This window comes from Podarcis filfolensis, assembly GCF_964270895.1.
Source record: "Podarcis filfolensis genome assembly, chromosome: 6".
In the NCBI taxonomy this organism is placed as follows: Eukaryota; Metazoa; Chordata; class Lepidosauria; order Squamata; family Lacertidae; genus Podarcis; species Podarcis filfolensis.
This window is the reverse complement of record NC_139609.1, coordinates 50,135,505-50,153,476: the sequence shown is the minus strand read 5'-3', so window position 1 is coordinate 50,153,476 and position 17,972 is coordinate 50,135,505. Positions and strand designations below refer to the sequence as shown.

At 41.2% G+C, this 17,972-nt stretch overlaps 1 protein-coding gene across 13 annotated transcripts in view; it reads left to right on the top strand.

The window, feature by feature from the left end:
• Positions 1-17,972, top strand: part of ST3GAL3 (ST3 beta-galactoside alpha-2,3-sialyltransferase 3) — a 179,318-nt gene that overhangs the window by 117,923 nt on the left and 43,423 nt on the right. For all 13 annotated transcript variants that reach the window (XR_014549472.1, XR_014549473.1, XR_014549474.1 and 10 more), the window contains one exon: positions 15,975-16,121. Coding sequence is in view for 10 of the 13 variants with exons in the window: in XM_083619930.1 (XP_083476056.1) it covers positions 15,975-16,121 (147 nt within the window). In the remaining 3 variants the exon portion in view is untranslated. The remainder of the gene's footprint in view (positions 1-15,974; positions 16,122-17,972) is intronic.

Genomic DNA, 17,972 nt, shown 5'->3' with positions numbered 1-17,972 from the left:
AAATGGGCTTCAGAATGCCTTTCTAATCTCAAATGACCCTGAGTTTGAACACCGACAAAATGAAGCAGAAATGTGGGGTTTGAGGCATGTAATAAATAAATAATTTAAAATGGCAGCGTAAGAACAACATATCTTTGTAGGCTGCTTGTTATTGATAAAAACAAGGCTGATAAATAAATCCAATATTCAAGGCAAATAAATTCAAACAAAATAGGAAAATGATTTGGGAGATAAGCTAGGCTATCTAGAAGCACCTCATATCCCAGCAGAATACAGTCTGCTCAGCCCATTGATAAACAGATTCAATGGAGGACTTTAACGAGTGTTTGAGGTAAGAACACTCCAGTCAGGCTGCTATTCCTTTTCAGGTTACTTTTGGTCTCACATACCTGTTTCATTCTGGCCTTTTTTAGCTGCTTGAGACATAAGCTGTACTGTAAGCATAGAACACATTTTTTCACAGGTTGAGAATCCAGTGTGGGGTAGTGGAACCCTGGGAGTCTAGGGTTCAAATCCCCACTCAGCCATGCTCACTGGGTGATCATGAAACAGTTACTGCCTCTCAGCCTAACCTACCTCTTAGAGTTGTTGTAAGGCTTAAATGTTGAGGGGGAGAACCATGTCCACCATCCACAGCTACTTAGAGAAAAAAATGAATATAAATGCAATAAGTTAACAAACATTAGGGATAACCATGTTTCTAGTTTGGAAGTGTCAGCATTGTCTCATCTTTTCTATTGGAAAAGGCGGCAGCAGAAAGATACTTAAAAATGCAGACTGCCAAACTTAGCTCAGACACTTTTTAAATAACTGGGCAGCCCTGATTCATACATGCAATGCTATTTAGTGGGTTGGATTCAAATATACTTCCTTACCTCAATAAAATGATTTCATCTGTAGGAAACTCTCCTTGAACATCTGGTTCATGTTGGTAAAGGAGCCAAATGAGGGCAAAGGTTTCCTTGGAAATAAGTAGCCTCTAGGTTTTGCCCGCTCTGAAAAATAACCCTATACCTACTTTCACCAGTAGGCTGCCAAAATGAACAGCTTATGGAGCAAGTGCCTGCGGCATCAGGAAGATGTCTTTAGTTGACTTCCGGGTTGGCGCCATCGCCGAATGGCGGACTCCCTCCGAGCTCCGGAGGGAGCCGGCTCGGCAGGGGCTGGGTTTTACCGCACCGGCGATGCGGGGACCCTTAGAAACCACGGCCACGGGGGCCGTGGACTTGGAGACTCGGCTAGCACCGCTAGCGCCCTCCCGACTCGTGAAGGAGCCTTTTTAAAGGCTACGGATCGGGTGCCGGGGAGAAGCGTGGTGCTTTGAGTCCTCTGCCATCCCTGCCGAGCGAAGCCGCATGCCATCCGGCGGAGAGCGCTGACTTCTTCCATTGAGAATTTGGACTTTTAACAACAACCCGTGAGTAAATTGGAAATCGGGTTTAAAAGAAGAAAAATTTTTTGGATTTGAGACGAGCGGGGGGGGATCTAAAAAGGAAGTCAGTCCCCCTCCCTATTGTAGACATTTTAAAACAAGGATTGGGAAGCCAAGGCCCAAAAAGAACGGTATCTTTGCTAAAATCAAGAATTCCATGATGGGGAAGTACAAGAATTGTGCTGGAGGAAGAATTGAAGGAGAAGGAAAATGCACCCCCCTCCCTGGGAACCGGGGCGATTGAGGAGTGAGCCTGGTGAAAAGAGCCGGTGATTTTGACAGCTGTCAAAGTAACTGTCAAAGTCGGAATTTTAAAGAGGATTTTATTACAAGGACCTTGCTGGTCAAATTTGTTACAACTTGATATAATTTGTTAAGACTTGAATACAAAATGGCGAAAATACGGAGAACAATCGGATTTTTGGAAACAAAGTTACAACAACCCCCCTAGAGGAGCTTCGGGACATTACAAAGATGGGCGTAAGCCGGGAAAAATACAACACTTCGGAATTTCACAGAACTGGTTATCTCCTGGGAAAGCTGCAAAACTGAAACTGAATCTCGTCTACAGGGTGTTTAGACTAAAAGGAGACAACAGAATACTTTACTGAAGAAGGAAGGGACTGAACGCAAGTTTTTGTTCCTGAATAACAACAACCCATGTAGAGTTACTAAACTTCTGAATAAGAAAGTTTTAGCAGCGGAACAAGAGGAAGCTGGACTATAACCTTGAAAGAACAATGGGGGGAATTTTATAATTTGACATTTTTAAAGATTTAGGAATTAATTTTTAAAAAGTAATCCTAAAAATGGGAAATAATTCCGCAAGGAGTTGGGGGAAAAATGGGATTGATGGACTTAAGACTTCCAGGCTGGAAACATAGATTGGAGGATAAGGGAAATTAAACCGGGGAAGGGGAGGGAGAATTAGAATCCAAAGGCTTGCAACTATTTTCTGAATTGGTTTTCTTTTTTCTAATATATTTCTTATTTTTTTTATACTTTTATTCTGTGTGCTTTTACTTTAATGGGAAAAAAGGGGGACATTGTGGAAAGAAAAGGGGGTGGGCTATGGGGAGAGATCTTTTGCTTTTTTTATCAAGGGTGTTGCATAAGGTTTGTATAAATTTAAATTTGAACAATGGGGTATATAAATTGTGCTTTAAATCAGAAACAGAACTTGTGGAAACAACAATATGAAAGGGGAACACGGTAGGGGTGGGGGAAGGGGGGAGTCCCAGAAAGTGGATGTTTGAAAATAAGGTTCTGAATGTATCTTTATAATTTCTTTTCTTCTCTTTCTGTATTTTGGAAACTTCAATAAATATTATTTAAAAAAAAAAAAAAAAAAAAGGAAGATGTCTTTAGTAGTGTAAGTCTGGTGTTGAGTGAGCACCTGCCTGCAAGTGCAGCCACGCTGAACAGCCTGCTCATTGCAGAGGTGTGTCTGATGCACACTGTGCAGGGATGACGTTGGAGGTCGAATAGGGTGCAGCTGAATCTGGGCAAGGGGAAATGCTTCTGTTTTTATTCCATGTGCACATCAGTTGTCTTCTATAAGATCTGAACAATCTTCAATCTACATATCTTAGGAAGGAAAGACAAAATTTACTATGAAGCGAAAAGTTCTCTCCTAGCAAATCTTAGTATATGGGCTCCAGAGGCACAAGTGGAGGAAGGAACAAAAGAAACCATCTCCTGTACAGTACCCACTTCAATGATTATTTCATTAGAAATAATGGGGAAATGTCTTACTACAGTGTATTTGGAATTTTTTCTCCATATGCTTATACCTGCCTATGGAACCATTACAGAAGAAGGGCAGTTTTATCAGCTTAGCTCTCTTTAGGACCATAGAAACCACTATTTATTGATGGCAGCAAGTCTTTTTTTCCTTTTCCCTTTTCTTTACTGGTTTTGAATATTGTGTAAGCATGCAGAGAACAGTGGATAGCTCAAGTGGCAACTAATTCTTCTTGTGCAACACATTACCACTGTGGTTATTACCTTATTAGCAGATTTATTTAGTCACACATGAACTCTGCCACCATCCAGGAAGAGCCAGCACAACAATACAGTCTTGCCCCCCCCCCAAACCAATGAATGATCCAAATAGGTTAAAATTAATCCTCTTTGCCTTGCATCAAAGAGGAAATGGGTGCTTTAAACATTTAAAATGAATCACAGTCAAAAGGTAAGCAAAAGGGGGGGGGGAAGGGAGGGGCAATGCTATTAAACTGATTCTCTCTACAAGGTGTTGTACACACAGGGAGTGGAGCAGAAATTCTCTTTCACTCCCCTTCTTTGACCTTGTTCTTGCAAGGCAGTTTTCCAGGACAAACTGAGAGGCACGTTCAGGGAGGAGTTAAAATATGTGTCATAGGAGTTTGGGAAGGTCCTTTAATCCTTTTATAAAGCAATTGCCAAACTGCTGCTGGGACAGGAGTTAGCATTCCTGGGGGACAATGTACAGAACTGTAGTATTCCTGAACTTCTTTCATCCTGCCTAAATAAGAATAAAAGTTCTCACATTATAAATATGAAAGGAATTGGAAAAGTACTTTCTGCTTTGAAGTTTTAGCTTTAGACCACTTGACAATGCTGCATCTGAAACCTTGCCTCTCTCCCCACAAGCTTCAGGGAGATGTACGGTACTTCTCCTTGTTGTTGTTTGGGCATTGTTTCCCAGACTTGTAATCTGGTATTTGCAAATACTATTAGCATAACTTTCCATTGATATGCTCATTTTTTAATGTTCTATTCATTTTTTTAGTGCTCTCTGGAGGTGAGGTAGTGACAGTGCTCAGTAGCTTGCACAGGATGTCTAGTTCCCCATGCATTTATTCATTACCAAGGAAGGAGTTTATCTCATGCTGTTGCCTATTTTCAGAGTTCTCATGCACCAAGATGAATTATCACTAAACATGCTGTGTTTCTTTGCCTCTCCAGCTTTACTGTCATTTCAGTTCAGTGATTTGTTTGTTTTTGAATTTATTTATGTTGTAGTTCGGGGGGAGGGGATAGGGGCTTCTTCACTACTCTCAGCACTCTTAACAAACTACAGTTCACAGGATTCTTTGGGGAAAGCCATAACAGTGCCCCGACTTATAGGCATGTGAAGACTTTATTAGAGCTAATGGGGAAATAGTTGACACTTAACAGCACTTCCTGTAGGATGGCACGCTTAAGTACCAATTTACAGTTGGAGGGGGAAGTCTACCAGTGGGATGGCACAGCACTGTCAGAGGCCTCTCAGTAGTTCCATAGAAAGAGTTCAGAGATGTGCATGTCCTGCTGGCTGTGTTATTGCAATGACACCAAAATTGTAGTCAATGGGAGGAAAACAAGAAGTAAAAAGGGGAGAAATAAGAAAATACCCCTTCCTGTCCTATAGAGAAGACTGTGCTGAAGCTGCTGGAATCAGCTTTAGTTTTGTTATGCCAACTAAGATTAGCAGTTAGGTTTATGGCCTTTTTGGTTTGTCTGTGCATGGCTGTGTAATAAGGAAACACACAAGTTGTCCCAACAGCTTCATGCAGAATGGTAGTTGCTGTAAATTCTTCAGTTTAGCACAGCAAAAGATCATACAAATCCATGCAGGTTAAACACGTTTTGAAAAGTAGGAGCTTGTGTAGGTATACACACACACACACACACACACACACACACACACACACTCACAAAGTGTATTTATGTAAACATAAGGCAGACATTTCCCTGTTGAACTCCCAGTTTGTCTTAGTGTTTGCCATATATAAATCATAATTTAGTTTATATGTGGGAGAAGCAGAAAATCTGGCAGCGTTGCCCTGCCCACACAACAGTAGACAAGCATAAGTCTACAAGACTATACAGGTTTGCACAGGATATCTTTGGCAGTGCTGAAACTGTTCTTTTCACTGTGGTGCTCTCCATCAGGTGGATGGCTATAAGCGAAAGGGAAAAGTGCTTAATATTAAGGTCAGCATCACAGAAATGACATAAAATGAGTGCCTTTTTGAGAATAGGTGACCCATCAAATCCTTAGAAAGTGTTGAATGGAGTATTACAACTGAGAATACGCATGAGTTCATTTCTGCAGCCTACAAATACAAAACCCATTGGGAGCTCTTGAAGGTAGAAGGCATTGTGGATGGTTATGAAAATCATGTACTTGAAGTATGTGCTATACACAAAGGTATTTGACATTTCTTCCTCTTTCTTCTTAACGTTTGCGTTTCCTCTGATAGCCAAATATCTAAGTATTTACTTACGCCAGTTACCCACTTGTAAACACTGTGGAGAAAAGCATCTATGCACTGAAGGTTTCAAAGAAAATATTTGTGTACCATGAGCATGGTGATCTGAGTATTTGTGATTAAGTTTCTTTAAAAATGTGTGTTTTTGAGTGCTCAGAACTACATACATTCTACAGTACAGTCTTCAGACCTTACTTCAGTCTTTTGATTTGCTTGGAGGGCTTCTGCTTAGGTAAAGGCAAACATTTAGCATCTAACTTGCAGCCCGGAACAAGAAACATTTTAGAGCACTATATTCAAAACCATTTGCAAGTACCATGCAAGCTTACCAGCTACTGACTAAAACGCCCTGTTTAGTTAGATGCCTTTATTATTTATCACATCAGAATTCTTCTTCCTTTTCTTCTGTTTGTGATTCTCATGAACAAATGTAAGCAGATGAGTCTTGAGTTGCTAATTGAGAGTGCCTACTTTGGGGCCTAACCAAAGTTATATGTGGGCAGAAACACTTCCCATTTGTCAGTCTGGTAAACCTACCTTTCACTTGTGCAATGGAGTCAGGGATTGTATAACTACATTCCTGGTTGGGTGGGGCACACAAAGAGGCACATGGTGAATTGGAGCATTGTTTGGTCTACATCTGCCCTTTTCCGTTTCCTCTCTCAATTGTTGCCAATTGTACCAAAGGCCAACTGCATTCACCTAGATACTTTGAGGCAAGCCTCCATTCTCATTCATTGTTCTGTGTAATTTTCACAAACTTGTTCCTGAAGTATAAAGCACAAAAATATCCCCTTACAGAAGCCCTTATTTCCAAATGATTTGTCTTTCCTGCTGATCTACCAGCCATTCTCATACAACTGATGTGCAACTAATTAGGGATCAATGAGCAGTTTTACAGGACTAAAGTTTTGTTTGCAGGACGTGGAGTACTATATTGTGATGTAACCTGCAGAATCTGTGAGATGCACAGCTATGAATCAACACACCTCCTGAGTTACGGCTCTTTAAACGAAACTGGGCTGAAGAAACTTCATTTCTTTGCTGCCCTAGGGGCATCATGCATCAACAGGCTAACAGAGTCCTGGTATCATTCATTTCAGGAGGGACAAATTTGGAGGGGAGAAGTAGCAAGAGTACTTAACACTTTCCCCACCTACCACTTCTCTGCTGCATATCACCCCCACCTGCAGCGTTCCAAATTCATGTTTGTCCTTGCAATGACTAGGAGATGCATGGGAAGTAATTTTGACCACAGAAATAATTACCTGGGGAAGGGTAATGCATCCACCTTTCAGTTCTTTATATGAAATTGAGGCAGCATAGTGACTATAGACTCAACTACAGAGGAACAAAATGTGCACAAATAACTCATCTTTGCACTATTTCTTCTATTTTTTGCCTGTCTCTGATCCCTCACCCCACCCATTTTTTGGTTAATTGGTCAGTAACATTATATTTTTGCACATTTTTCAGCAGTACAACTGAAAGTTCAACCAGGGCACGGGGAACCTTTACTAGGAAGGTAGCTAATAACCCAATCGTATCCATGCAACTTAAATGATAGCTCATTTATCCCTTGGGCAGATGCAAGGAAAAAGAAATGCAATTCAGATAAAAAGTGTGAGAAGGAATGTATGACACCAGACTGTTGCACTGTGAGCAACATGAACACAAAATATATCTAGGAGATCTACCACCACCCCTACCCCATGAGCACACCTTTATGTGAGCTCTCTTTGGACCTTTTTCTTTGCCCCTTTGTGTGAGAAACTGGGAAAAGTAGGGTTGCCATACGTCCAGAATTTCCCAGACATAAACAGAATACTGCAGTTGGAATCAGGGTCTGGGCGGAAATCGGCAAAATGTCCAGGAAAATTTGGATGTATGGCAACCCATGTTGGCAGTGTAGTTTTTGCCGATTTTCCTTTAAAAATAGCTCAGAACCATTTTGGGTTTTTTTTTTGCAATTTTGCAAAAAATAAAATAAAAAGCTCAACAACCTTTGTGTCTGGGTTTTCACTTTTTGAAATATGGCAACCCTAGGAAAAGGCAGGTACTATATGTCCAGTGGAGATGTGTGAAGTCCACTCTGCTAAATCCACAGGCTGAACTAATCCTGCAGCTATCCCAGTCTAATTGTTGGTGGCTGAACAAAGAGACAGAGGAGCTGTTAGGTCTTCAGGGTCACTGGTGGCTTGGAGATTTGCTGGAGAATCATACTTTCCTTTCTCTGTGGAGATGCTGGGTTCAAGGTCTGGGCTGGACTGGATCCTGGCACTTGGATACATTTAAGGACATTAAAAATACAGCCCGTTAACTGGTTTTAGTCTTTTGCACAACATGCAACATTTATTACATGCCTCCAGCTTGGAAGCTTTTCAGAATGCATTCTTCATTAGTGTCTTTGCACTCCACTAAAATATGATGGCTAGAAAAGTGCCATACTTCAGGAAAGAGCTTGAATACAAGCTATATTCTAGGTGGACCTATCAGGGGTTGGCTGTTCCTTCATGGCTTGTGGATGTCAGGCATTTTGAGCCAGTGTGTTTAATGCTTTTTGTAAAAGTCAAATAACCTTTTAATGATAGTATATAATAAAGCCCATTTGAAAACATATCTGAGGTTCGTAGTTGGGTGAGAAGAGTGGTGATTATTTCGGGGAGAGCAGGCGCAAACCAAACTAGACTTCACCAACTGCCCACAAATCAGAGATTCCTGGTGGCCGTGACCAAGCTACAGAGCAAACTCTGTATTTTGAGGGCTGTTGCTTCAATGAGAGCAGGGGTGTCCAGGGAATTTCCATTGGGTTTGCTTTGCCCAGTTTCTGCTTTCATAATACAACACTCCTTATTTGATGACAAATGCACTTCATTGTGAGACTTTATTGCTTGCTGAAGGAAATAATTACTTCCTGCAACTAATTATATAAAAATGAAGTCACAAGAACAGGCCAATTGCCTGGGAAGTGACTCAGTGCAATGATTGTAAGAAAAGCACTGGAAAAGATCTCAGTAGCAGTACTTCACTAGACCTCCACTTTGGTGTTCCATAATGAAGAATAGATAAGCATCTTTTTTTCTGAGCCTACCCAACACATGACTGCAAAGGAGTGGAGAAATTGGCAGTGTTGATACCATCCTCCACACATTCTTGAGATACCTTGGTGTTTTTAACACCCTCTCTGGTGTCATTACTCGGTTCAAGCATTCAGATAACAGAAGGCCAAGGATACCCTGACATCCCCCAAGTTGCTCTCCTCGGTTCAACCAGTATTGGCAAATGTAAGTAATGACAGGCACCGGAAAACTCGCAGCTCTTCAGGATGCAAACTCCCACTTTGATGGTGGAAACAACCTCAGTGCCTTGCAAAGAGGGGGGATGGATATCATTTGACTGAGAAAGAAGAATGAATTTAGTCACAAATCTCAAGAAGGAATGTAATGTAACAGCACAATCCTCTACATGCCTTCTCAGAAATAAGCACCATTGAGTTCAATGCGTTCACTTAGGCAATTGAAAATCTGCCACTCCCCCTGTTATTCAGGTGGAGGCAATAATAGATTCTGGAAGAGGTAAAGGCAAACTCAGCTCATATGTGCCCTGCTTTCACCTGTGCTCTCATAGATGAAACAATTATATCCTCCCAAATCTACCTTACAAACCACATTCCATATATAGAATGTCCTTAGCTGTGCTCTTCCTGTTCGCTGAGCATTTCATGTGACATCCCACATGATGTGGATTCAATTGATTCAAGTGTAAAGTTAAAGAAATTGGAAGGAGGGTGTAATTTAGCCCTCCACTCAAGAAGAACAAAATAGGAGCCCTCCCTAATTACTGATCACTGGAGTAAAAGCCAAGTAAGAAGTGATATGATATATGTGTATAAAATTATGCATGGCATGGAGAAATTGGAGATAAAAAAGTTTTTATTAATTTCTCATAACAATAGAGCTCATGGACTCCAGTGAAGCTGAATGTTGGAAGATTCAGGACAGACGAAAGGAAATACTTCTTCACACAGTGCATAGTTAAACTATGGAATTTGTTCCACAAGAGACAGTGATGGCCACTAACTTGGGTGGCTTGAACAGAGGATTAGACAACTTCAAGGAAGATAAGGTTATCTGTAGCTACTAGCTACAATAACTGGCAGAAGTTTATTCCAGATGCTTCTAGAAGTGAAGTCCTTGATGGTCCCGAAGCAGTGTCATGCTTCTCAATACCAGTTTCTGGCAACCACAGGAAGGGAGAGGGCTGTTGCATTCAGATCTCACTTGTGGGCTTCCCATGGGCATGTGGCTGGCCATTGTAAAAGCAGGAAGCTAGTTGGGTCATTGTCCTGATCCAGCAGGGCTATTCCTATGTTACTACTGCTAAGATACTGTAAAATCAGCTGCTTGTCTGATTGAATTGCTGCCTCTTGGGATACAGGGTACTCACTGTATTGAATCACTTCCCATCAACTCATCTCTAGCCCCTATCCTAAAAAGATTGCTCTTATCCCAGATCTGAGGAATATACTTTTTGATAAGGTCTATACAAACATTCAGAATATATCCCTTAGCTCTCTTCCCATGACTGAGCTGAATGAGCTCTAAGAAATGTGTGTTTTTAGTAGTGCCTGGCATTTGTTAACTGCCCTGTCTGTCTGCTCCTCTGCGTCTAAAGAAGGGCAGGTATCCCCAATAGGAATTAACAGCTTTAGACATTTCCCCAAGCATCTGTCTCTAATCAGACTATTAGACATAATAGTGGCTGCCCCAGTAGAACACAGCAGCTGAGAGGATACCTTAATACCAGCTGCTAAAGCCTACAGGGGTTAGTGGCTATGGAGCCAGCTGCCTGTGGTTTGTATAGTGGTGGATATGAGCTTTATAGCTGAGAAACAAGGAGCTGTAGAACAAAACCACAAAGCCTCTGTTTTGGAACCCAAACACAAGGAACAGGATGCTTTTATTTTGAATGCATTCAGCATGGTAGCACATTTCAGTAATGCTGATAATCCTAGAATAATACAAATGAAATAGACCAGAATATCTCCTGTATCCTGTTACCCAAAGTAGAATATATTTTCAAACTCCAGTGTGCCCAAAATAGGTTGAAGCAAAGTGTACCATGGTAAAAAGACTGCACAGCTAATACCTCTGCAAGTGAGCCCTGCCACCCTTAAAGGGAAAGCAATCCAATCCAACAATCTGGTTTCCCCTCCCCCTAGAAGTCAAGTCCTTGATGGTCTAGAAGCAATAGGTCATATTAATTATAGCATTAAGAAAAAAATTGAAATACATACACACATTTTTGATGCATTAAGTTTGCCTGCCCATCACTAGCTCCTGGAGTTTACACACAGATGTTGCTGGCAACAAGACAAGGTAGTTCAAATAAACCTAGAAAATTTCATGTTTAGAAAACTTGTAACATTTTCTTTGATGCCATCCGCAAAATGAAAATATTGCTGACTTTGGGGTTTTGTTATCATTTGTAGATGTTTCAGGATCACAGCATTGGCTTCTGGGCATAAAGACAAGCTATAGGAAGCTTTCCTAGTTGATAATGTTTTGTTGATGATTGTTTAAACCCCAGAGCTTGCATAAAACACAGAAATATATTTAATCCAATTTGTAAATACTTTATTTAAACAAGCAGTCCATCTGCTTCAGTTCACAGTTGCATTCAAAGCACTGCCCCACATGTTTCTGAGTCATGGGCCACCCCTTCTTATTGCATTGTGAAATTGGCCAAGATCCTTCCATTATCCTGGAGTTGCAAACATGGTGCTCATGACTGATTACTTCCACTGGTACCTTTGAAACTCCCCCCCTTCATCATGAGGTATCAAGTATATAGAGCTGAAGAAGAACTTAGAGTTACATTCTATCGCACTGCCTCTTTCATCTGTATTTACTCTTCAAAGCTCAGAGCAGCATCCAAGCTGTCAATCTGAGTTTTACAAAGCACATAATGTTGGAAGAGGAAGGGGGAAGAGTGTTGCTCCTTTCAGCTTCCTCTTTCAGTTGTATGAGTTTTTCAAGGCTCAGATTGGTAGCCAACATCTTGTCAGAAAGTAAGGTGACCCAAAGGGTAAGAGGAAAAGCAGGATATAACAAAAGAGGAGTGGTCTTTATATACCCCACTTTCCCTCTTACCCTTTCACATTGGATTCTGCACCAGTTAAAGTTTCTGAACCATCTTCAGAAGCAGCTCCATGTGTAAGATGTTGCAGTAATATAATCTAGAGGTTACCAGAACATAGACAACAGAAGTTAGGCGGGCTATCCCTGTCCAGATGGGGGCACAGCTGGGCCATCAGCCAAAGCTGATGGAATGCACTCCACACACCCAAGGCCAGCTGAGCCTCCAGCGATAGCAAAAGATCCAGGAGTACCCTCAAGCTACATATCTGCTCCTTCAAAGGGAGTCTAATCCCATCAAGAGCAGGTAATTTCCCAACCATCCGTTCTATGGAACCACCCACTAAAAATGCCTCAGTTTTACCTGGATTGAGCATCGGTTTATTGGCTCTTATTCAGTCCATTACTGAGGCAAGGACTAGAGGGGTTTTATTGGAAATCCTGTACACCTCTGCATTTCCCACCTTTCTTTCTCTAAACTGCCACTTCAGAGTGTGTTCACACATGAAGCGTTTTCTGCATAGATGTCTTAACATGCAGTAAATTGCATTCGTCCCCTACAGTGGACACACATTTCTGTTCTCCACGCCTATATGTGGTGTGCCACAGTAGTGATTTTATTATAGGAAAACTGGTTTGAATGTTTTGTTACCTCATCACCACTTCCAGGTAACTCCAAATAGCTTTACAGGATGTGATGTTGAAATCCATCATGTGAATTACAGCACTGTTTCTTGATACTAAAACTTTTAATTGTTTCTCTTTGAACATTCCTTTAATTGACACCTCTGTGTCTACCATAACTACTTCCCAGAAACTGTTAGCACTTTTTCTCTCGCTATAAACACTGCCTATCAACTGATGCTGTAATATCAGTAGTAACTCATGGCAAGTCTTTTTATTTCACGTATTTCCAGGACTCAGGGCAGAGGCTGTAGCTCATTGGCAGAGACTGTGCATTGCATGCAGAAGGTTCCAGGTCCAATTCTTGGTATCCCTGGGTAGGAAGAACTCTAGTCTGAAACCTCCAAGAGCCACACAAGCTAGATTGACCAGTGCTCTGGTTCAGTATTAGGCAACTTCCTGTACTTATCTGCATCCCACTTGGTAAGAAAGAAGTGATACTTCTGCTAGTCCTTATTTTGATGATGACTGTTTTGTCAGCTTTTGTTTTTGTATAGACTTTTTAACCCTGGGGTGCAGAAATTGCTGCTATTTAAAATTATATGAAAATTGCTTAGTTAGTTAGTATAGGAGAAAGCACAAACTGTTTAAAGTGGAAACTGGCAATGTGTGGAAAAGGCTGCGCTCTGCCTTGAAGCTGGTGTCCTCCAGATGTTTTGGACTACAGCTCCCTTCAGCTGCAGCCAACATAACTTCACTGACTGGGGGTGATGGAAATTGCAGTGAAAAACATATGGAGGGTGCAAGATTTGGAAGGCTATCTACAAGGCTGTGAGAAAGCAAAAAATATATATGAAATTTTGGTGAGGAACTCACTGTTCTTAAGGGTTGAGAACTGTGGCACCAGGTGGGAATCTCAAGGGAGAGAGAAGAAGCAAATGCCAAGGGAAAGAGAGATGGGAAAACCAGTAGGGAAGGACTGTTGGAGCTGGGGCTGAAATGTGCCCATCCACTAAGCTGCAGGCCATTTTTATGCCCACATTTCCATATACATCTCATCTGTTTGGGCATTTTGTTAGTTAATTATTAAAGACCAATAGATTTTATAATTGCTTTAAAAAAACAACTGGTGACTAACATGTGACCCTCCTTAATTTATTGGAGTACAGTTGCTCTAATCCCTGGCCATTGGGCATGCTTACTGGTGCTGATGAGTGTTAACAGTCGAATAACATCTGGAGGAGCACAGATTAGCTGCCAGTATTTTAACAGCAGATAATTCACAATGAGTGGATTGTGGGAATTCATTAAAAAACATAGTTAACATAGTTTTGTGTGTCGGACTGCTGACTAGATATCGGCACATCAGGAGCTTCCAGGAACTCTCAAGAGCAAGGTGTGATCTCTGTATCATGTTGAAAATTTAACACATGTTTCTAGTTCCACTGAAGATTGTGGTTATGGAGTAAGGAGCAATAGTGCCATCTAAGTGGTGCTGTCATGCTCCGTACTGCACATTAATCTTCAGAAGGTAGTCTTCAAAAATATTGTGTTGCATATCCTGATGGTTTTCTGCAGTTCATAATAGAAAGTGAGCACTTGTGAAAACAATACCCAAAGCATTGGATTAGGACCTGCAGGGAATCAGTGCCATTGCAGGCGCTCTGTAATTGGAGCTGCTTGATTTGTCTCCACTAATCTTTCCTCGGCTGTGGATTTTACATCAAATAGCTGGTTTTCTCAGGGGCACAATAAGAAGTACAGACCAAACTACAGTAAATAAAGATACCTAATCCATTCTAGACATGAGCCGAGAGCCTAGTTTCCTCATCTGTCAGAGTTCTCCCTTCCTTCGATTTATGAGGTGTTTCATTCTGCAGACATTCAGCTTTTCCTTTAGCCCATGGGTGCAAAGGGCAGGGAGTATATATGGTTCGCTGGGAGAACAAGAGAAATATATTACCAGTGTTGATGGTCAGTCTAGGGAACAGCCAGACTGAAGCTACTTTCATTTTGTAAATTGAGTTGAGATTGAACTTACTCACAGTTTTGAGAAAGCAAAAGTCTGGTGGTGGAATTTTAAGTGATTCTGGGCATATTTTTATGAGTTCCCAAATGCACTTCTCACTTATACAGCCCATCTACTTAAGCAATTGCGTTTCTGCTTGATATAAGCAGGCCATGACCTATTATTGCTGTCCAGAAAATATTTGAAGTACGGTTGTAATTTTTAGGAAGAATGCAGCAAACCTCTGGTCTTGGATGCACATACCCTCCAATGTTTCTGCAATGAAAATAGGAACATCCCATTCCATAAAGATAATTTTACTATTTATACCCCACACATCTCATTGGGTTGCCCCAGCACTCTGGGCAGCTTCCAACATATATAAAAACATAATAAAGCATTAAACATTAAAAAAACACTTCCCTATACCAGCTCTACTTCGGCAACAGAGTTGGTGGGGTGGGCAGTGTGGCACTTCCCATTTCATCCCAAGTGGAGAAATGGGACACACTGCTCCTGCTGCTGTGCTGTGGATGTAACTGCTACTGGTGGTTCTCCCACTTTACGTTGATAGGTGTTTTCTTCCTCTTTTCCTGCCATGTCCACAGCTTTCCAATTATGAAGTATTTCCAAAGAAATCCCCTCGAAGGTACACAATGGAGAGTGGGTGTTAGGAATGTAAAAAGTAGGAGCTAGGCCTATGTGTAAGGGACGCTGATGGCGCTGTAGTCTAAAGCACTGAACCTCTTGGGCTTGCCAATCAGAAGGTCGGTGGTTCGAATCCTCGCGGCGGGATGAACTCCCATTGCTCGGTCCCAGCTCTAGCCAACCTAGCAGTTCGAAAGCACACCCAAAAAAGTGCAAGTAGATAAATAGGTACCACTCCAGTGGGAAGGTAAACAGCGTTTCCGTGCGCTGCTCTGGTTTCAGTGTTCCGTTGCGCCAGAAGCAGCTTAGTCATGCTGGCCACATGACCTGGAAAAACTGTCTGTGGACAAACGCCGGCTCCCCCGGCCTGTAAAGCGAGATGAGTGCCGCAACCACAGAGTCGTCTGCAACTGGACTTAACTGTCAGGGGTCCTTTACCTTTACCTTCAGGCCTATGTGTGGGCCAATTTAGTAAGTTCCCCCCAAGACTTTGTAATAGTACTAAACCACAACCAACACCAAACCCCTTCTATTATGCTCGCAATTTGTTGCTGTTGTTACTTCCCCTTTCCTGTATGTGTATGTGACAAGACTTATTTGTCTTTGATTGTAAATCAGATGTGACCTAACAAGGATGGCTGAAGTTGGAGTATGGATGGAATGTATCTTAAAAGCCCAGACAAGAATGGCTGGAATGGACCCATCATTCAGGGCTTTTTTGTGTAACCTGCCCATACCTTGGCATCATTCCTTGGTAGATCCTAGAATATGTTCCTAGGATATAATTTCTTTCTACAGAGCTGGCAGGTTCAAATGAAAAACAGGTTTGTGAGATTATAGCATGTCAGTTATCTAACCATTTGCTATGGGCCTTTGCTTTTCTACAGAGTGCCTCTGATGGCTTCTGGAAGTCTGTGGCAACCCATGTTCCAAGAGAGCCACATGAAATACGTATCCTGAATCCATATTTCATCCAAGAGGCAGCTTTCAGCTTTATTGGCCTTCCTTTCAACAATGGTCTGATGGGCAGAGGGGTAAGTGTGCAGGAAGCTTACCCCCAATATGACACTTTATTTTGTGCTGCTGATAGAAAGCAAAATGTGAATTTAATCCATGATCCGTAGTCCTTTCCCAAAGCCACACTCATCTAATGGAGGTAATTCCTCTGGTCAGAGACTCTGTAACTTTTGTGTTTGTGCAGTGTCTAGCATACTGGTGCTAAATGTTAGATAGAAGCTGTAATAGTAATTATCAGAAAGGTGATTAAAAAATGATAAAAATAGATTTCACAAATGAGGAATGCAAATTGCAACGTTTCACAGAAAACAGGTATGACTGGGTCAGACGTGGTCATATGTGCTATATGTTTTAAATTGCATCAATACACATATGATACTGCTTCATGTTGCTTGAGAGAGTATGTACTTATGTACTTCCCTGGCACATGGGGGAAGTACATTGTTTTCCCTCCTTCAAGATATATAAATCTTGATATATATATCAAGATATATAAATCGAATACGTTGTTGTTATGTGAAATGGAATTCTCTCAAATTGAATGCAGCTGGAAGATGTCAAGATAAGTTCTTACTGGGACCTTTTGGGTCCCCAAAACGGTTTGCCACCAACCCTTACTACACTCCACACAACTCAGTGATTTTCAGGGCCATGGAGCCTGTGCCCTTAATGAAGCAAAGGTGTTCATTTGCCAATGACTCCAACTGCTTGTCACAATATCAGCCACTTCCCACTTCCTTTTAAAATTTGTAGCGTCAAGTGACAGGTACTGCCAGTTACCTTAATATACATATTGTGAAATTTGCTGCTATCTGCAAGCAAGTGTAAGTAACTGGAGCAAAATTTACATTTTTGGTGAAAAGTTCTAGCCCATGGGAATATGGTATTCCACTCGTTTTAGTTTTACATTCCATAGCTTGTCTTAAGAGGCCAAGCTAGTCTCATTTGCAGAAAAATACAGTCTGGCCACCTGCTTCTTCTTTGGGGAATATAAACAGGGACGTACAAGCAGGTTTCAAGATTCCAGCCAATGAACAGGAATCTTGCAGCACTGTTTGTGGGCTCATATAATGCTGGAGTGATCATTTTTTTACCTGATGGCACACATCTGCACGTAATGCTACTCTTCTTGCTTGGATGCTATAAGTAAACTGTTAGGCTTAAGCAGGCCTATTTCTTCCTTCAGTTTTCTTTTTTATTTCTTCAGCCAACACCTTTGGCAAACCATGGCTGAACTTCCCTCAAGATTCTGTAGGTACTGGAAGTTTAAAGGTCCTTGCTAGGGCATTTTCACATTATTATTAATATTATTATTTTAAATAATGAAATAATATATTTCTGAATATTTGGGGAATCTCCTCAATATGCAGAATTACCACCTTTGTTTGGATGATGGACTTGTTTTGCTTCCATACTGATGGGCATGGAATCACCTAAGTTTTGTATTAGAGGGGATGGTGATATTTTCATTTTATTATGTATTTTATGTTCTCATTTTCATTTTAATATTGTGAACAGCCCTGTGATCTTCAGATGAAAGGCAGTATACAAATTTCAATAGTAAATAAATATAAAAAACAGCTCAATTCCATTTTCATCATTCTTACGTCCTTCACTCAGGAATGGACTCCCTTTCACTTTGAGGGATTACAGCAAAAAATTTCCCTTAATTTCTCCAGTATGTTAGCAGTGTGAGTAAGCATAGAGTATAAGGTAATTTGTAGATGGAACAGAGCTGCTGATTAGAGGACACAGAAAAGAATGTTTCATCTATGTCTGAGATACACTTCATCACTATACAGTGGTACGTCGGGTTACATATGCTTCAGGTTACATACGCTTCAGGTTACAGACTCTGCTAACCCAGA